Consider the following 21638-nt stretch of genomic DNA (forward strand, 5'->3'; position numbering starts at 1 on the left):
TGGTTACATGTTATTATAAATGGAGGGAGGGTAAGTGGGGAGAATTCTGGGGAGTGATATAAGGCTTGGGTGAGAGTACTCAAGAGGGAGGGTTCCAATGCTTTATACTTGGTTTTATCTTGTATTTTCTTATAGTTACATTATAATAAATTCAGATCTTGTTCTTGTTAGGAAGCATATGTCTCCAATATTATTTAAATACAGTAGAAGAATTAAAAAGGGTAATATTGACCCACACGAGAATATAGGAGAGATTATAGGAGGAGAGAATATTGGAGGAGATCTTTCCCATTAGTTTGTTAGTAAAGCAAAATAAAAGGGAGGAAAGAGGAGGGAGAAAGGGGACAAAATATTCCAAAGAAGTAGAGGCTGCCGTCTTTCATGCTCGGGAGAAGTAGAGGGTCCAAGTCAAGTTCTTTTTATTGTTTGTTTTGGTCATTTTCATGGTTGCAGTTTGTTCTTAGTTTTTCTTGTTCTTTGTTGTGATCCTCACTGGAGTGTGCCTTTAGGAAGTAGATGTGAGTGATTTTTTATTCTCTATACTGTAATTCGTTGAGGTAATTCAATAAAGTAAGATGCACTTGCCGTATATTTACAGTATCTTAACAAATTGGTATCAAAGCGATTTTACTTGGGAGAACGATAGAGCAGCACAAAAACGGATCGAAGAGAAGTTGGAGACCTCTGATAAGGAAATCTCAGGGATACAAGTTCAGTTACACAAGTTGCTGGCAATTGAAGAAAACTTGTTATGCTTGCCAAAAAGCATCGAAAGACTAGTCATCTAGTTGGAAAAACAAGAACGGTTGCTAAATGCATCAAATGAATAGCAGAAGGATAATTCGACAATCTCCGGAAGAATGGAAGGATCATCGAGCAAAGGACAAACGATTGAGAGTATCATCGAAGGTGGAGGTAAGACATTGAAGGAAATCAAGGTAGAAGGTAAAACAAACAAGTTTGAAATGGATGAAAACTCGAACGATCATAGCAAATTCAAGAAGGTTGAAATGCCTGTGTTCAGTGGCACTGATCTGGATTGTGTTTATTTAGAACGGATTGGAATCTTCAGGTCCATAAATCGATGGATTCCAAGAAGTTGCTAAATCCATAGAAGAATCGAGGAAAACATGATTGCAACGGTTATACAACGAAGGTGAAGAGGATGGCAAAGAGTGACCAAGAAGAAACTATAGAGGAAGGTCGACGAGGATTACCTGTGAGGCTCGAAATGAAGACTCGAGTGAAGAAAAATTTGTTGCTCAAAGAAACACAAAATGGCTGGTTGCAATGGAGAAAGAAGAAGCCGACAGTTGCCGGTCTACAGAGGCTCGAGAAGGTGGTCTGGAATAGGGGTGAATCACGTGACGAGGAAGAAGTTGTTGCACACATGATGGTGCCAATGACGTGGTAGAAATTGGTAGGAAAGAGGATTAAGACAAAAGTAACAATCTTGGGTTTTACTATTTCAAGTGGGCTTCAACTTACTCTAAATAAGCTTCAACTTATTCTAAATAAAACATTGGGGGCACATCATTTTGTAGATGAAATGGGTGGAGAGTTCCAAAAATAGGAGGGAAGAAAAACGTGTATGTAGGTGGGTCCTAGGAATGAAACCGGCGGCAGTATGATTTTGGTCTTGACGCAACACTTTGATTATGGCCTAGCCCAATAGAGATGAAGAGTTTGAAAATTAAACACTTGTTGGTGATATGCAAAGGGTTAACTAAGACAATGTGTTTTGGAAAAGGAAAATTCAAGTACATTGGGCTGCTTTGTGGGCTGAAGTCAATGGACCTTATTGGAATCGAGAGTTTTTCAAAGCCGAAGGGGAGGATTTCTTTTTCAACATTGAAGAGCAGAATGCTGGGGATTGTTTGCAATTAAAAAGAGAAAAAAAGAGAAAGGGGCCTTGATCATGTTTGTAAGCACACCTTGAGGACAAGGTGTTTTGAAGGATCGGGTAATGTTAGATACCTAGATTAGTATAAGGTTAGGGGTATAAGGGTAATTAGATATTTAGAAAGTTACTAGTAGTTATTATGTAAGTGTGGTTACATCTTATTATAAATTGAGGGAGGGTAAGTGAGGGGAGAATTCTGGGGAGTGATTAGGGCTTGGGTGAGAGTACTCAAGAGGGAGGTTCCAAGTGCCTTATACTTGGTTTTATCTTGTATTTTCTTATACTTCATTATAATAAATTAAGATCTTGTTCTTGTTAGGAAGTATCCTAATAGAATTCCTCTAGAAGGTCTCATGTTAGCGAATGATAATCTGCGTTAAGTGTGTATTTGTAGGAGTTCTTCTCCCGGGCATCTATGGTTGATATTCTTTACCTTTCAATATATCAAAGCCAAGGATTCTTTTGCATTTCTCTATGCTTTTTCTTTACCCATTTATGCTTTTTTCAGTTATATTTGAGAGTAGTATTTCATTTCTTTCATGTGAAATGTTGAACTTCAGTAGTGTGGAGAGTGGAACGTAATATCTTACCTTTTATATTAGTAAACTTGATTTTAAGCAATGTGTTTTTGAAGATTTTATGTTGTAGAATGTTTTTTGTTCTTCACGCTACTGTTCTTAACTTTATTTTCTCCTGTTAATGTTCTCAATGATTATCGAGCATATGCATTACCATGTGGCTTCAAGCGTGTCAGTGTGCTCTTGCTCATAATTTTTACTATATCTTGTTACTAAAATTGCAAGTTAATTGCAAATTACTCAGAGCTTGGATTTTCTCCTCCAGTTGGTTAAAGGAAAGCTACCGGGAAGGTAGATTTGTTGGTAAGTTCGAATGGCTTGCTAGTATCAAAGCGTAATGTATTTTCTTCCACTTATGTTTTTCATCCTACCTAATTTTTGTGATTGATTAATTCCTTATTGATCTGTAGACGAGTTGCCTTACATACTAAATGATGATGACTACATATCGAAGTATCGAGCCAGCCTAAAAGCTACAGTTCTCAGGGCAAAAGCATGTCCTGGAGCTTTATTTGAAGGGTATAATGTTTGCATATCAGCTCACGCTCAACCACCACCTAAAACTCTATCCTTGATACTCAAGTCAGCCGGTGGAAATGTAAGTTCTCTGTTATTATACAAATCTCGAGTACTAGGTTTGGTTCTCTATATTACATATACAACCACTATAATATGGCTATCCTCCCATCTAATGAAGATGTGAAGTTCTCAACAAACAAGCACGTATATGAATTCTAGACATGGGTCAATAAATCATAGACATGGTGACGTGCCATTTTTTTCTAAAAAATATAGGATAGCGCTAGAACACAGTTTTAATATATATAATTTAAAAAGTATGTATCATATTTATATAGAAATTCAAAGTCAATAAGTTTATGTATTTATATGCTTAAAAATAAGCTTGTCCTTCACTCAAAACTTATTCAAAGCCAAGAGTTTAATATGTGTGTGTGACCAATCTTGACCTTTATTACATTGGAATACTTGTTGTCTAACACATCTACTGTACTAACTAGTGTTCAACACGTGTTCTCCGAGTGTTCCATACATATTGTTTATTGATACACTAGCCAAACTTGAGTGTATGTGCTTCTTAAGTCTTTAATATTTATGTTTGTTTTGATCCTAGGAATTGAGCATGTAATGTAAAAAGTCTATGCACAAGGGGTCATATGGCCATCTCCGTGTTTCTTTAATTATCAAATTTGTTCAAGTTTTTAATTGTCTCTATATCGAAATCTGGAGTTATTTTTTGTGATTTGGTGTACAAATACATACATCCATGTTTCTAATTATGATTAGATTGTTTTCTTGTCGCAACATTTTATTGTTTAGCTTGTCTTTGATCTTGAACTTACTAAAATAACATATTTTCAAAATTAATTACTGTAATAGTTAAACAAAAGATTCTTTCCCTTAGAACTTTTAAAGTTTGTCTAGTTACCTCTTAAACCTTTCAATTGTTTAATAGGTCTTTCAATTTTATGTTTTAAGTGTCTATAAATTTTGATTTTTTTATTTAATAGATATAAATCTGAAGAAATGAATAAAGTAGATTTGTAAGTTTAAAATAGTTTAAAAGTTGAGAAATTAAATTTGTAGTTGAAAAAGTTGGAGTAAATAGTTTGTGTTAAGTCGGGTTGTGATATTTTATTTATTTATTTTAATAATAGAAGAGAGGGAGACGAAAACTGCTAACTGAAGGGAGAAGAAGCGGTGGCTGACTTTGTATATTTCTCCTTTCTTTTCAAATTGAGAAAATTTCTTTGCAATTCACTTTGAAAAGGAAATGAATATTTCTCCCTCAGACTTATCTCTCTCTTCTTTTCAATTTATTTTCAATTTTTCTGTGTGCTTCTCACAGTGTATGCATAATCTCTCTTTCATTTTGATCTTCATCTCCATTTCAAATATCTCCCACACAAAGAACAAAGAAATGAGTAAAGTAACTGAGAGAGCATTTTGTTTTTCCCTTCATATGGTTGGTTACTTTTTGTCAATTAAATGAAAAGTGAAGAATAAGATAAGATTTTCTTTACCCATTTGCCATCATCATCAAAGCTATTTACCTCATTTTTGTTCACACACACACAACTTCATTTTGTTGGATTACACTCATTTGAGAAAATAGCAAAATTTTATTAGAAGAATAGCAAACATGAGCATTTCACGTGTTTTGAATTTTCATTAACCCTAAAATCCCCTCGCCTGCTTTTTAGTTAAACTGTAACTAATTTTGAAATATGCAAAATTTTAGCATAAATATTGATTTTCTCCTACATTATCTTAACACACTTTTTTTTCTCCAAATATTGGATTTGTATCAAATCTTTATTTTCAAATTTTACTTTATCCAAATTTTCATTTTTCAAAATTTCATCGTTATTCTACTTTTATTTTTTTATTTCATATATATATTTATAATATTTAATCTTATTTTTTCTCTTTTCCTATTCATCTTCTTCCTTTCTCTTCCTCTTCAACCTACGGCCACACCACCATCTCTTTTCTTCCTTCTCTTTTCCTTCTCCAATCAACTTCACCACCGTCTTCCACCTACACCGAACGTCAAGCAAATTTTGTCCTATCGTCGCATCACCGTTAGCCCGAGTCACTCCGGTTCCGTCACGCCATGTATGTTTAGATCTGAATTGTTTGGTTATTTGTTGCACCGATCCGTCTCCGTTAGAATTTGATTCTCCACAATTTGGGTAAGTTATGGAATTTACATATAGAGTGAATTGAATGGATTAAATTGTTTGTGGAAGTGATTGATTTCTCTTCAATTATGTTTAGGTCGGTTCGTTGCACTTTAGTTTGAAAAAGAAGCTTAAGTAAGGTTATAAGGTAAGGAATTCTCTACTACTGGACTTGCCTATAGTTTTGAATTGTGCTGTCTGTATAGTTACCTCCGATTGAGTAAAGATGTTGAAACGATATATATATGTATGGATGTAGACTTGGTGTTGAATGTATGCTGTGAATGACTGAAAAAAAAATATATACATGGATTGATGTAGACTTGATGTTGAATGCATATTGTGATTGTCTGGGAATACATATATATATGTATGGATGTAGACAGGACGACAATTGTAGATTGTGTTTGTATGGAATGTGGATGTGAACTTGTGATTGTCGTTTAGATTGGGTGTAGGTTATACTAAAGTATGGTTGCGTACTGATGAATTGAGGGGTGTTATGACTATATAGTTTGATTGACTGATGTATTGATATGTTACTGGCGGACATTGGGCTAAAGTGAGATAGGTTGACTATTAGGGTGTTAAGTGAAAGGATTATATGTTGAAGTAGCTGGATTGTACTATGAATTAGTGTTAAGATGTTTAGAATGGATTGAAAATTGTTAGATTTCTATTGGGTAGTTACCTTGCAGGTGTCCTACGGGATCACCACCTGATATGTTCATCCTTCGATAGCACTAGACTGATATGTGCATCCTTCGGGAGCATTAGACTAATATGTGTTTCTGCGAAACACTAGACTGATTTATGCGTCCTTTGAGGCGTTAGACTGATTATGTGTATCCTATGGGATCACAAGACTGTGACTGTGCAGGGTACCCCAATAGGAAGTTAACAGTTTCTTTTTCCCCTAACGGGACCAATAGCGGGTCTCTTATTGGGTATGTTTATACTCATCCTTTCATGTTTAACTATTTCAGGCAAAGGTAACAAATGAGGTAGACCGACGAGGGACAAGAAGGAGACGTGATTGCCATAAGGGAAGGTCCTTCAAATGCTTCCGCTTTATGTTTCTTGTTTTTCCTTTGTACATGAGGTTGTTTAAAAATTTTGTGATGGAACTGAGTTTACAAACTGTTGTTTTGTGAATAGTACTTTTAAAGTTTTGGTTATTTGAAATAGGGCCCAAACTTAAGTTTGTTTTCTTTGATCGTATGATTTCAAGTGAATTTTACTATATTTTGTGTCAATCAAGGTCTCTTTGTCAAAATTAATGACTTCAACTTAGTTAGAAAAGTTGGGTCGTTACAACAAATTTTAAGTATTAATGTAAGAATTATGTACTTCATTATAAAGGTCGATAGTTTAAAGTTTTTGACGATAATTTACATGGAATTACAGGATCAGTTACCACTATCAATAGAATCACTTACAAATATTAACACGATCGTGTACCGATAACAAGACGATTGTTTACACTATTCAATACGATCACCAATATCATATGATCGTGTACCCATGTCAACACGATAATTTATTTTAATCAATATTATCATTTACCGTTGTTAAATGGTCGTTTATCACGGTTAATAGGATCGTTTAATGTATATTATTTCATTGCACGATCGTTTACTTATTCTTGCATTGTGTTTAGTATTATCATTTTGTACATTTTATTCTTTTATTCAGTAATAAATGTATATCTATGTCTATCTATTTCTTTCTATCACAATTAAATACTTATTTTATTTTATTTATTTTTTTTACAGATTATAATGTCTTTTCCTATTGTTTTTTTACGGAGGTCAATGGAATGGATGTAATATTTATGAGAATTACTTAGTTGCTGAAATTTTGGTAGGTGTCCGAGTCAGCTTTAATTCTCTAGTTGATTTAATATGTGAACAGATTCAATTGGATGGATAAGTAGAATTATCTGTTTTACTTGATTTTGGTAAAAGCAAGGTCCAACTGTGGTGCCAGTAAAGAAAGACAATGATGTGGCTTGGTATTTATCTTTTGCTAAAGATGCAACTAATATACATCCATTAGTTGCTCATGTAACTGTTGATTTTTTTAGAAGGTCTTCTTCTTCTTAGAGAACTACCTGTAGCTACCATGCTTAGTTCAATTAGAGATGTATTGCAAAAGTGGTTTGATGAAAGAAGTAAAGCTACTTTTACAATGAAGAGTTGTTTGACTTCTTGGGCTGAGAACGTGTTGCATTTAGAATAACATGAAAAGTCAAGAATTTTATTGGTAAGGTTTTTTTTTTTTTTTTTTAATGTTTGTATCTCAGGTAGATATAAATAGACTGCTATTTTTGTCCATCCGATAAGAGATAGATAGCTATCAATGTCTATTTGTCTCTATTTGTGCATGCTTTTTTTTTTTAATTTTTCTATATTTGTTTTATGTATTAGGTTGATCCAATTAGTATGACTGAATAGAAAGTAATGGATGATACAAAATGATAATGTGATTTATTTATATTGGTTCTAATTTGAAATATTCAAATTTACTTTGGAAATTAGTATAATTAGTATAATATATAATGATACATTATAATATAAAGTTTATATGTTAATGAAACTTTATTATATAAATTTAATTTTAGATAAAGTTCAAAATTAATTTATGAGAGATAAAATATTTGAATGAGTTCAAATATTAATTTAATGTGGATTTGTTTCATATTAAAACTATTAATTATGAGATAAAGTTATATTTGAATATGATTCAAATTTAACTTAAGTTAAATATAAAATATTTAATTTAGTTATTAATTAATTGAAGAATTAATTAATAGTTTAGTTTAATATTATTTAATTAAATTTGATTTAATTAAATTAATATAAAACTATGAGGTATTGGAGAGATATTCATTCAATAAGATTTAAATGAAATATTAATTAAATATGATTTAATTAATTATTAACTAATTGATTAATGGTTAATTAGTTAGTTGATTTGAAACTTCTATTAATTTAATATTTTTTAAGTTAATAGAATCCTATGATTTTCTCCTACCCCGTCTCCTACTCAATGAAAGAAAGAGAGTTATAAATATGTAGAAGAAAAACAGCTTTTCTTAACCAAAATAAAATCGATGATTTTCTTTTCTGCAAAATAGATTGTAACGACCTAATTTTTCGAATTAAGCTGAAGTTATTACTTTAAGACTAGATTCGTCCTTTAACCATAAGACTTTATAATTTAAAAAAATATATTTTTTAACAACATTAAAGAGTTTTTATTCGGGCTCTATTTCAAATAAAATTTTGAAAGTGTAAAAGTATCGATAATAAAGAAAGTTCAAGAACATAAAAGTCGTTCAATCATGAAACCCAAAACAGTCTCAATTACTAAAGAAAACCAAAATAAAAAAATATATAAAGTAGAAGCAATTTGAAGGACATTTCCCTATGGCAGTTTCGCGGAAAAAGATTAAACATAAAAGGGTGAGTATAAACATACCCAGTAAGGACCACTACTGATCCTGTTAGAAGAAAAATAAAATTGTTAACTTCCTATTGGAGGTGCCCTGCACTTTAAAAGTCTTGTGATCATGTAGGAATACACATAATCAGTCCAATGCCCTAAAGGACACAAATATTAGTCTAGTGCTCTGCAGAAAGCACATGTCAGTCTAGTGCTCTCGAAGAATGCACATGTCAGTCTATTGCTCTCGAAGAATGCACATGTCATTCTAGTGCTCTCGAAGAATGCACAACAGGTGGTGATCCTGTAGGACACCTGCAAGGCACACTACCCAATCGACAAAGCTAACAATTTTCCCTTAGTCCATTATAAACATTTAATCAATCCATTCCTAGTATAGTCAAACTACTCCATCATATCATCAATCCAACTTAACACACTTACGTTCAATCTATTCAATCTATCACAAAATCAGTTGATACTATAACAACACACCAGACAGTCAAGATATATATATATACATAACACCTTTCTCAGTTTACAAATACATTATCCATCGTATCTACTTCTATACCAGTAAGTTTACAAACACTAACTGTTGAGTTTCTACAGTAGATTCTTGAAGATGTGACTCTTGAACAGATGGATTCTCATGGATGATCACATGTTTGTTATTTTGATGGTCATCATTCTTGTCCAGATTGTGATGACTAGAATCATCATGAAGATCATCATACATGTTGTTAATATTCATCAAACAATTGATTCTGATTCTAGTATAGAAAGAAAAAAGGATAATAAAAAAAAATAGTTACAAAATGATCGTGTATCCTTAAGCAAACAATCGTGTAGAATATCTAAACGGTTGTTTTACCAAGGGTGATCGATATTTTAGATGGGATATGCGATCGTTCATATGTGATATGTGATCGTGTAAAGATATATCAAACCTTTGTTCTGTCAGAAGTCGTGCTAAGAAGAGTTGAAAGCTTGTAATAAGATCCATCAAAACTGAAAGATTTTACATCAACACGTTCCTGACACAGTAATGCAGTATCAATGAGCATCAAATTACGTGAGATACGTATTAGAAAATATCTAACTGCTCAGTTAATTTTTTATGGACATCAAATCACCTTTTTTCAAGCTTAAGGAAGGAAATGTCGGCACTATATATGTCAGAGTTGTGCATTGCAATGGAAGTGCCAACACGAGGTGATACATGTGTGTCTTTCTGGGATGTAAATGCCACTCCCCGACTAGGACCAACATAGTCTTAGGGAGAAAGCATGCTAGGAATTGGAGTTGTGTCCTCAATTTCTTCAAGGGACTTGAGCATTTCTTCTTACACTAGAATGTCTCTGTTCAGAGAGTTTATAGGATTTCTCAAGGCCATTTTTGCATACTTAACAGCTCTTGACAACGGTAGAGAGTCTAACTCTACACTTTCAGGGGGTTCCAACTCCACCACTCGCTGAGCCAAAGATAGAGACGAATCATTAATGATCCAGTAAGCAACATGAAACCTTGTAATTTTGGGGTCAACGGTAGTCCCTCCATTACTAGCTCAACACTCAAACGGAGTCTCCTGTATAAAATATAAAATAATACAGACACAAATAGTGAATGAAATCTTGTGACGTAACAAACACAAATTTTAGGTATACTGCAATTTGACTAAATATGAACAAGAAAACCCAAGGGAATACACAAAAATCCAACGTTTTTAGGGTCAATTTGGAAAATGGCAAAACTACTTTTTCTTTTCAATTTTAGCAAACAACATTTTTGCGTGCATGGTATTTTATAAAATACTAAAATATTCACCTTCTCCAACTATAATTATTTCGTTTACGTTGTAATTAATTTATGTTATGCATTTATTAGCTTTTAATTATTTTTTACCTGAAAAAGATACATCCACACACACACGCACAAACGCGCACACGTGAACACTTACTCCACGCACAAGTAGACACACACCCCATGCACACGTGGACATGCGCATACGCACACACGTACGCACTCGCGCACACGCGCACACACGCACACACGCACATATGCACAAAGATTTATAAATGAATTAAAATTAAAAAATAACTACAATAATTGTGTTTAGAAAGAGTTTTAAACCATGTTCATTTGACTTAATAACATTGATTAAAATTATAATTTCTATCAATATTGGCTTAAAAGTGTCATTCGTGTAATTATTTCAATATAATGCGGTCTTATCCAATTTTACCAACAAAAACAAATCGAATATGGATCAGTAGATCTACACTCTTTGTCATAAGAGACATAACAACGTTTTTAGGGGTCATTTTGAAAAATGACAAAACTACTTTTTCCGTTGAATTTTAGCAACTAGCATTTTTTGCACGTGCATGGTATTTTATAAAATACCAAAATATCAACATTCTTCAACTGTAATTATATTCGTCTCTACATTGTAATTAATTATGTTATGCATTTCTCAGCTTTTTAATTATCTTTTACTTGAAATAGATACATCAACTCTATCATAATATTTTCTTAATATCTCGAGACTCAACTAATTAATTCAACATATTAATAACTTTATTCAATCATACTAATTTCAAATAACCTAATTGAATTTGAATTTCAAATAACAAAATTGAATTTCAAAATAACAAAATTATTATTTTTCGGAATTTGAGAGTCTCAATGAAGACTTTGTATTAAAATAACCTTAATTGAATTTCAAATTAAAAAATATCAACCTGTTCACTATCTTTATCTCAAAATAACATTAATGCCTTAAATATCAAGATAATTAAATTATTATTTTAAATTGAAGAAACTCAACATTAAAAAATATTAACTTGTTCGGACACAAGCATAGAAGCACTGCGCACACACGTACACATGCACACTTACACACACACGCGCACACGCACACCTACACACAGACACCACAGACGCACGAACCCACGCACACACACATGCACAAGTGCACGCATGCACACACACACCTATCCACACGCACACAAGCACACACACATGTACAAACGCACACACGTGTACGCACAAACCTTATCTCAAAATAGTTCCTATTTTTGCTGACAGTTTATTTTTTGCCATCGATAGAGGATCTTCAATAGACCTACGTGACGGTGTGTGTTGACAGCTTAATTTCGTTGGCAAAAGAAAAGTTGATTATTTGTCATCGACAAAGGGTAAATTTCTTGTAGTGCATGTACATCAAACATATCAAATTTGTTAAGTGTACCAATGAAGTATAACAAGTTAGTGGTGTATCACGTGTATCAAACTTATAAGTAAAGTCTTTAAGTGTATCAAACTAATCAAGTGTATCAAGGTCTCAGGGGTATCAAGTGTATCAAGAAGAATCAAGTGTAACGAGAAGTATTATGTGGAACGAGAAGTATTATGTGTATGAAGATGTTTCAAGTTTGTATCAAAAAGTATCGAGTGTATCAATGAGTACCGAGTGCATGAATTGTATCTATCAAATGTATCAAGTGTATCAGTAAGAAGTATCAAGTGTATCAAGGGGTATTAGGTGTATCAGACGTGTATAAGGTGTATCAAATATACATCAATAACGAGGGCATTTGTGACATTTTACCTCTTGATGTGTGAGTTGGTCTTTGTTTTTGTCATTTTCTCAAATAAAAGTATGTGTTCTATGGACTTAATTATTATAACTTATTTTGCCATTTTCGCAAGTGTCCCTTAATTGTAATACATGTATATGTGACATAATCTAATCAAACTAACTCATAAATGGACTTAATGTATCAAGAGGTATTAGTGTATCAGACATGTATAAGGTGTATCAAATGTACATCAATAACGAGGGCATTTGTGACATTTTACCTCTTGATGTGTGAGTTGTCTTTGTTTTTGTCACTTTCTCAATAATAAGGTATGTGTTTTATGGACTTAATTATTATAACTTATTTTGCCATTTTTGCAAGTGTCCTGTAATACATGTATATGTGACATAATATAATCAAACTAACTCATAAATGGACTTAATCTATCTCATGGACCACGAATTCTTCAATTACTTGCAAATTTGGTGAGTTCTTCAAATGGTGGGCGGAGAGCTTAATTTTGAGAGAGAGGAAATGTCGTGAAAGTACTTGCGAGAGAGGGGGAACGTCGCCAGAGAGCATTGCGAGAGAGCTAAAGACAGCGACGATGTGGGATGAAGTAAGGTTTTTTTCGATCATTGTTCAAAGTGGGATGAAAGCTTCGAATTATTTGTTTTAATCAAAAAGCGTATGATTGAAGAAAACATTGATTTTTATTAGGGTAATTTTAATGACACATAATTTATGCCATTATTTACAATGCCAAAATTTTGTCAAGAAAACTCAATTTGTGTCAAAAAAATTTTGTATTTTATTTTTAACGACACATTTTATTCCATCATCATATCCCTTTTTCTTGATTTCAAGTGTCATTAAAACTTATATTTCTAAATAAATTTATTCGACGAAATGGCTAGATTGGTGGGTTTGACGCGAAGGCTTGTTGTGGGAGCAACGACAACAGTGGTTGGAGTGTGGAATCGACGACGGCAAGTGGCAAAAATTGGAGGGCAAGGGTTCTTCATAACGACTTGGTAGCCCACTTCGAATTTTTTGAAATTTGAGGTTTTTTCATTTGAAAATTTTTTAATGACAAAAAATTGTCGTTAATTAATGACGCAAAATTGTGTTGAATAAATTAAATTGTGTCAATATGATTGTTTTAAGAAATAATCCATATTTTTATTTTCAACAACACAATGTACCTCATCCCACCTCTTTTTCTTTTATTTTCAACGACACAATGTCTTGATTAAAATCCATTTTTCTAGTAGTGACTGAAAAAAAAACTGGACAAAATCATAATATCTTTGATAATTAAATCACCAGTTGGTTTGAACATATATAATCTTGGATCTATTCTATTATGATATGACCATGGTACATCATGAACAACATGACTAAAAACTTAATTGATGAGTGAATGTAATAAATTTAATACTAATTATATATCAATACTTTACACATGTATATTGGTATATCAGTCAATAACAGTAGTAAGACAAATTATAAATATAAGGATAAAAGTCCTACACATGCATGTATGGTATACTCTCTTGATAGCAAAATGCATTTATGTCAACTCATGTTTGAATGCATTTATGTAGGAAATTCAATAAAATAATTAAGAAACCTTGCAATATGTGAGAGATATACGAACTTCAAACAAATTTTACAAGTTTCAGCAAAAATTTGAAACAACTTTTAAAGTTTAAGCAAAAAGTAACCGTAGGTAGAAAGGGGAGCAAAAGTGGGGTCTCGAATTAATTATGAAAAATTAGTAGGCTTTCAAAATTTAGGTTCTAGAAGTAGAATTATTGCAGAAAAATAAATAATTGCATCATTCAAATTGAATCAAACATATCAGGATGTTATATTCTCCACAACGTATAATGGAGTATAAACATAAAGTTTCTATATACAAAGCTATGTATCTCTACCCTTGACTTCTCTTTCTCTCTTTCTACCTTTTTTATCCTTTCTTTCTCCCATTCACTCAATACACTTGCAAGAACCTTCATTTTTTTTATTTAAATTTTCTTGGCACCATCCTTTTTTTAATTATCAAGGCTTTGTTATTGTGTACCAGTATTGTGTCGTGCCTCCTTCACTTCTCATCATCATTTTCATGTCACATCTCTACCTTGTCAATTTTCGTTTTTCACTCAGCTTTCTTTCTTCTTTTGTCTTCACTACTTTCTTCGCTCCTTCTTCTCAAGCTCTAACTTTTGCTATTATCAACCAGTCTCAAATGACCATTGGAAAACCTATCGCCCACTGAGAGGCAGCCAATATAGTAATGCCTCTAATGATAAACTCCAATGAAATCAAAAGTTCTTCTTTAAGATTTGGAAAAATATATTAGATAAACTCGGACGTGGTGAACGCGGTGAACGCAGACGTGGTGAACGCGGACGGACGGACGGTGAACACGGCAGAAGTTAGAGATCCTCAGAGAGAACTTGGCATTTTCGAATGCGGTAGAGACAAGTCTAGGGCTTCGAAGGATTCTTCTTTCTATCCAAACAGTCCAAAGTAAGCCAGTTATGGAGGAGGAATACACATTAGAGAGCTCAGTTATGGATGGAGGAATACACAACTTTTTCTCATGGTCATTTTCCTCGTGGGCATTCTCTTCATGTTTCTTCTTATTCCGACTAAAATACAAGCACAAATTATTCTTCGCCTTCGTATAGGTTTGTTTGAAGAAGATTAAAAAAGTCCTTAATTTATCTCGACACTTCCAAAACCAGAATATAATACCCGTGCTACATAAATCCCTCTTTCCAAATAGTCGAACATGAACTATCCATGCATATCTTGGAATAAACAAGAGAAACCCTAACTAAACCCAAATAGAAAATACGCTGCAATCTAAAATATACTTAAAGAAACAAAAAGAAGTTTTAATGCTGTGGGTTTTTACTGATCTTCTTCAACAACAAAATAACTCAACGCCACAGTTCAATTTTTCCTTCCACGAATTGGGTTTTTAAAGAGTTTTCACCGCGAATTTATCTTTTTTGGTTCGACAAGTAACAACATGTGAATCCCCAAATGCAAGGTTTTATTAAAAAATAAAAATATAATTTTTTAAAAAAATTATAATACCTAATTTTTTTTATATATTTATAACCTAATTTTCTGTCATTGCATACTTGAGAGAAATATATTTTTCAATTAGCATAATAACCTTTATATAGTAAATTAAATTTGTAGAATGAGAAAAGACCTTAGATCCAAAAAAGTTATTTATTTATTATTGGAGTGAATTGTCTAATTAATGTAGTTAATGGATGGTTTTGTAACCATAAAAAAATAATGAAAATAATTTTCTAAAAGAATGAATGAAAATTTGGAAAGTTAAAAGGTTTTAGGAATTAAAAAAAAGGGTGTAACATTATAAAAGACTACCAAATATACTGTAAGAGACATGCATTAAAGGAGCTGAGGCATGCATACTACCAAATATACTATAAATAAACCAGAATTCTTTTTTAAGAAATTAAACAACTAATTAAATATAAAGAAGAAAGATTAGAAAATGAATGATCAAACAAACTATGACTCATTTATTTTTGACAGGTTCGACCAGTATCACCTGACAATTCATTTTCACCAAGAGAATAAACATGAGTAGCCTTGGAATCAAGTTCCTCCGATAAAAGCCACGGAGTTGATGGGTTAGAGACAGAACCAGAATTTGAGTTCAACGATGTGGATGGAAAATTCTGAAACTAGCAGCAACAGGAAGTTAAGATAACGAATTATTTTCAATATAGAAAGGCTAATTGTAAGAAGTTGTTAATGAAGTGTCCAAATGCATTATGGTAATATTGGGTGCAGATTGTTTGGAAGTTTTATCCGTGTGCTGTGAAGCACCACAGAGTTGAAGCATATGAAACCAGTGTTTATCTGACAAAAAATAGTGTCATGATCATTGCCTTTCCATTCCATAAATTTATGGATAGCAGAAGAAAGAGAACTCTCAACACATGAATCACCATAAAGACACACATGACAACATTATTTTGGATGAAGTTCTAATATTGCAACCATGGAGGAAAAATCAGCAAATCTTAAATAGATGTAGTAGTCCAAATGATAAAAGTTTGTCTCAAGATAATATTTCAGTAACTGCAGATGCATTGTGCTGAACCTAACCTCTTGTGTTTCACGGTAATGAACAAGGACAATGTGTTCAAAGGTCCTGAACAAAAAGCAGAAGCAAGTCATAAATTATATAAGTAGAACACGATATACTGCCACTGTCTAATTTCATTTTTCTTTGCTTGTGGCATGATGGGGATAGACCCCACTGAAACAACTGGTAGCAAGCAATTTAACAATTTTCTTTCAACCATAACATACTTATCTAGGAGCCAATAACACCGGCGAACAAAGGTTGGGCTATCTAGTCCGTGGGCATAGTATACATGTATCCTTTCTACATTACCAACCTGCTGAAGAGAAAGAAAAGATTATCAAAGCACACATTTCCTTGGTTATTAAGGCTGTAAAAGAATGAAAATTACCATAAATCTAAACATAGTTAATATTAGACCATTGAACAACCTATAGATTCAAAAGGAAAGACTCAAACCACAATAGACTGGTTAATCATTTAAAATGATCTCCAACAACATGATACGCAGTATATCGTGCTAGATCCATAATTACCACATGTGGACTCCTATGGTAATTTCATTGATGATACGCAGCTAGTAGGCAAGATTATGAAATGAAGACGGTATGTGAGACGATTGAAAAGATCAAGATGATAAAATTATAGGGATTTGAATTTATATCTTAAGAACACCAGAGTCAAATGCTTAAGATGATTAACTGTGTTAAATTTAACTCTATAATATATAAATTATTAGCAAAAACAGTAGAAATTTTCAAATTTGTAGAGAGAACATATAAATTATATTCTAGAGAAAGAGCATCTGAATTATATTCTACAGAAACACGAGCCCATAGCATATCTACTGAGTAGCAATGACAGTGAAAAAGGGAATAGTAAGTAACTAATCTCATAAACCCCTTTCTCACATCTAACCAAGTTCTTTCACAACATGCAAAAGCATCAAAATATTTAAGAAAACTTCCAATATTGCATTTGGAACTCATTGATTGACTTCAACGTTTAAGAGTCATAAAAGACACAGCTTACTTTCTCACCTGTCACCACTAAGCCTATGGCAACATCTTTTTATAAGATATTCAGCTAATCTTTAGATTGTTTACCGAATAATCGTCTATTGTTTTGTAATTGATCCACCAAGCGCTTGCGCCACCTTGAAGTTTGAGAGCAACTAATCGAACCTTCTTGTGTTCGGGTGTATTGGCATAGTCGAAAAAATTTTCTACGTTCTTGATCCAATCAAGAAACTTCTCCACGTCCATTTGACCATTGAAGGTAGGGAGATCCACTTTCATACGTATTTCTTGATCTTCTTGAAAGTATGGTCGAAGTCCAAGCCTTTGTTGAGGTTCTTGATGAATGTTCAGCAAGTTGTCTTCATCGGAAGAGTCAGAATCGTTTAAGAAATTTCCAAGTACGTTGTTTCCATACAATCGATTATTGTGGATGTGAATAGGTTGATTTCTTAGTAGTTCTTGGTTTACAACAGGGTTTATTGGTTTTTCTTGTCTTTCTTGGTTTGCTGCAATTGGGTTTCTTGGGGCTGAATTGCTTCTTCTAAAGGTTGGACATGAAATCGGGTAAAAAGGTTTGTTAATTCTACTAACGATTGCTGTATATTCGACTGCCCTTTTCGAAGTTCTTCAATAGCTTGTTCTACCAACTGCAAGCGTTGGTTGAAGGAGGCTTCGCGTCCATGGATAAGAGTGGTAGGATCCAAGTTTTTTTAGGGAAGAGTGAGCTAGGATCACGCTCTGATACCAATTGATGCAGTAATTGCAAAGCTAGAAATCTTTATGTATAATGCCTCTTTTTTTATGTCTTATTAATGAAAATGAGAAGCTTTTTTATAGGCTGGAGATTACAAGAGTTGTTAAACTAACTTGGGGTTGAGTTAGTTTAACTTGGAGTTGAGTTAGTTATAACTAACTCAAGATACAAAATTGGTAATTCAAATAACTAATCCTAAACTATAAAAATGGTAATTCAAACCCCTCCTCTAGGATAAAACTCAAGAAACATCAAGAAGGGAGATGTTCTACATCAAAGTGTAGAGAACGATTCAAAATCCTTGGTGAAAGGAATGAATGTTAACTAATGTGTGTTTATGTGAAATTGTTATGTTATGAGTATGTTAAGGATAAAGAAAGGTTTATGCGAGATAAAATTATTTGATGTTGTTTATGCGAAATGATGTTTATGAAAAGGTATTGCGAAAAGGATTTCATAAAACCTTAGTCTTTTAGACATTCTTTCAAAAATTCATCTTCCAAGATGAGGTGTTTAGGCCAAGTAGAGAAGAAGGTTGAAGGATTTGCAGCGAGATGACCAGACGTTTTGAAAATAGTTAAGCATTGGTTGTTTGGTCAAAGTGTTGTAATTATGTATCAAACACATGTTATTAATAAACATCTTGGTAGGTATTTATTATACTTGCACGCCTACTCTCACATTTAGCCATATGTTGTACTTTGTTTTCCACCTTGACTTTTAATGACACACAAACCAACTTTCCAAGGAATTCCCTTTCATTTTCCTATTAACTCATATTCTCTTTTTTTATCAAGTCCTTGCTAGAGAAAGTGGACTTTGAGTTGTTGGACTTTAGTATTGCATGGACATACAATTTTGAATGAAAAATCCTTATAAATGGGGCCTTTGAACTCATTTGATGGGTTGGCTATTATATTTGGGCTTTCACACCAAATGGAATTTCTTTTTCTTATTTACTTAAAAAAAAAAGAAAATTTACCACGCCCATTTTTTTTCATCTATTTCTCTCGTCCGGTTCTTTCATCCAACGGGTCCCACAACTCGATTATGAGTCTAGAGGATACTAAGTCAAACTTAGTGGTTGTTCGAATAAAACGCAGCTTCAAATGTAAGTATTCTAAAAACCTTATTTTTTGGTTTAGTCTCGTTAACTAAGCCCAATTAGGGTAGAATTTCGATTCTTTTTCTGTTGTGCATGTCTTAGTTCTATCAGTAACTCCTTTCAGGGTGATAGCTCTCATCAGCAGACTTTCCATTGCTGGTTTCTTCCTTAGTCATCATTGTATTGTTGTTTTCCACAATAGATAGGGTGAGTTGCAGTTTTACATGAAATGCACTGCTCAACCCACACTCTTTTCTCACTAGTTCCTTATTCTCAATCTTCAACGCAAATTTCATCATCTGGGCCAACCCAATCGGTTCCACGGTTTCCACTTCCATTTTTATTCATGGGCTAAGCCCAATCATCAAAGTCTCCTCTAACACTACCGTTTGAAGAAATGCTACCAGAGCTAAATATCGATCAAATCGGTTGCGGTATTCTTCTACATTCATTTTCTGTTTGATTGAGAAAAATCTTCCAACCAAAGTTCCTTCTCGAATTGATCGAAACTGTACAAGCATTCGTTCTTTCAGGTCAGCCCAATTCTTAAAAACTTCCAACTCTTCTTGTGCTTGGTACCAATCCAATGCCAGATCATCAAAACTAATAACGCCTGTGGTTAATTTCTCTGAATCGGTAAGATCATGTATCTTAAAGAAGCGATAGGCTCTAAATGTGAGACCCATTTCTAATTTGAGTAATGAAGTAAAATTTGGCTAGGTATTAAGAATTTGGCGTTTGAATAAATCAACGAAAAGGATTAAGCGATAAAAAAATTTATGGTTAAGTATACGTTATTGCGATTCAGTGGGTAGTTCGCGAAGGAAGTTGTGCGACCCATTTCTAATTTGAGTAAGGAAGTAAAATTCGGCTAAGAATTAAGAAGTTGGTGTTCAAATAAATCCATGGAAAGATTAAGTGATAAGATCTTTTACGGTTAAGTATACTTTTTTGCGATAAGTGGGTAGTTCGCGAAAGAAGTTGTGCGATAATGTAACACCCCGAACTCTAAGGTAATTAATTTAATCGGACCATTCGATATTTTTACTCTTAATTTTTGTTCGACGTCATTTTGTTGTTTTGTCTTAAAAAAAAAAAGTGTTGGAAAAGTCTTTCATAATAATAATATATTATTATTATTATTATTAATTAGCATAAAAAAAAAGGAAAAGAAAAAGAAATTAAAATATCTTTTTCCTCTCTCCCCTCTCTCACGCGTGCGACACCCCTCTCTCCATCTTTTTCTTCTTCTCTTTCCTGTACCCTAACCCAGCCGACCATCATCTTCTCCCTTCCCTTGCCGTTCAGATCCATGGCCTCCGCCCACCGCCACGTGACCCTCTGCCCAGCCCCGCCGCGTGACCTCTGTCTCCGTCGAAGCCAAGTCCAGCCGTCGTCCATTCCTTTCCTCTCTTCTTCTCCGTTCGTGAAGCCCAGTCGCCGCGTCAGATCGTCGATCGATTTTGAGGCAGCGCGCACGCCTCCTTCTAGCCGCGCGTTTCCTCTTCTTCCAGCAACGTGTTTTTTCTTCTAACCGCGATTCACAAACCGACGTACACTCTAATCTGTTTGCACGATGGTTTTTGTTTAGAATCGATTGCCGCTGCCCCTATTTTTACTGAGATCCGTCGAAGTATTGTTGGTAAGATTGAAGTTATGAAATTGTAGTCGTTTTCAAAACAATTTAAGTATGGGTTGTGATGTTTTCAAGGTGTTCAAACGTTACGGATGGGTTAATTGACTAATTTGATAAATTATTCTTGAAGGTGTGAAAGGTAACCTTGGATCACTTAAATTCACAACCAATTTGTGAATTTTGATTTCGGTTTGCCCTTATTTGGATTGTTTCGTGGACGATAGTTGATTAAGGGAGCTTCCCTAACTTTGAGGTAAGGGACTTTCTACTGGACTCACCTAAAGTTTTTGAGTTGTGTTGGACTGTATGGATGATGATTAAGATGTACACGTTTGGTTGCAGACTAAATGTTTAGTGTATGTTGTATTTGACTGGAAACATATATATAAATACATTGATGTGTGAATTGATGTGGATTGCCGAAAGTATACATGTGAATGACTGAAATTATGCTTATGTGTACATGATGATATTAATAGATTGTGCTGTATAAAGATTTGGATGTGAACTAGTGAATTTGTTTCGGTTGAATGTGGATTATACTGAACTGTGGTTTGCGCTGGTAAAAATGAGGTGTTTACTTGACAGATGTATTAAAATGTTATCAACGACCTTCGAACTTAAGTGAGATAGGTTGACTGTTAGAATGTTGAGTGAAAGAACTTTATATTTTGAAGTAACTGAAAGATGTCATAAATTACCGTAAAGATGGTTAGAATGGATTGAGGGGAAAAATTGTTAGTTTTATTGGGATGTATGCCTTGTA

The 21638-nt window shown here is 33.5% G+C and overlaps 1 protein-coding gene and 3 long non-coding RNA genes across 4 annotated transcripts; 2 read left to right on the forward strand and 2 right to left on the reverse strand.

Moving 5' to 3' along the window:
* The first annotated feature begins 2578 nt into the window (after window positions 1–2578).
* LOC116403195 (PAX-interacting protein 1-like) lies at window positions 2579–6397 on the forward strand. The gene is made up of 4 exons (XM_031883759.1): window positions 2579–2784; window positions 2892–3079; window positions 5281–5331; window positions 6170–6397. The coding sequence occupies exons 1-3, from the start codon at window positions 2637–2639 to the stop codon at window positions 5320–5322; spliced, it is 378 nt and encodes a 125-aa protein (XP_031739619.1). The 5' UTR covers window positions 2579–2636; the 3' UTR covers window positions 5323–5331; window positions 6170–6397.
* Window positions 6398–9048: 2651 nt separating this feature from the next.
* LOC116401734 lies at window positions 9049–9891 on the reverse strand. The gene is made up of 2 exons (XR_004214070.1): window positions 9581–9891; window positions 9049–9340 (listed from the first exon to the last, which is right to left on the reverse strand). It is a non-coding gene; the product is annotated as an uncharacterized LOC116401734 (long non-coding RNA).
* A 5937-nt stretch (window positions 9892–15828) lies between these two features.
* LOC116401779 lies at window positions 15829–16677 on the reverse strand. Its single transcript, XR_004214142.1, has 3 exons — window positions 16586–16677; window positions 16379–16424; window positions 15829–15951 (listed from the first exon to the last, which is right to left on the reverse strand). It is a non-coding gene; the product is annotated as an uncharacterized LOC116401779 (long non-coding RNA).
* Window positions 16678–20550: 3873 nt separating this feature from the next.
* On the forward strand, window positions 20551–21380 carry LOC116402441. The gene is made up of 2 exons (XR_004214861.1): window positions 20551–20878; window positions 21003–21380. It is a non-coding gene; the product is annotated as an uncharacterized LOC116402441 (long non-coding RNA).
* The last annotated feature ends 258 nt before the right edge of the window (window positions 21381–21638 follow it).

This window comes from Cucumis sativus, chromosome 1, assembly GCF_000004075.3.
Source record: "Cucumis sativus cultivar 9930 chromosome 1, Cucumber_9930_V3, whole genome shotgun sequence".
NCBI classification, from domain to species: domain Eukaryota; kingdom Viridiplantae; phylum Streptophyta; class Magnoliopsida; order Cucurbitales; family Cucurbitaceae; genus Cucumis; species Cucumis sativus.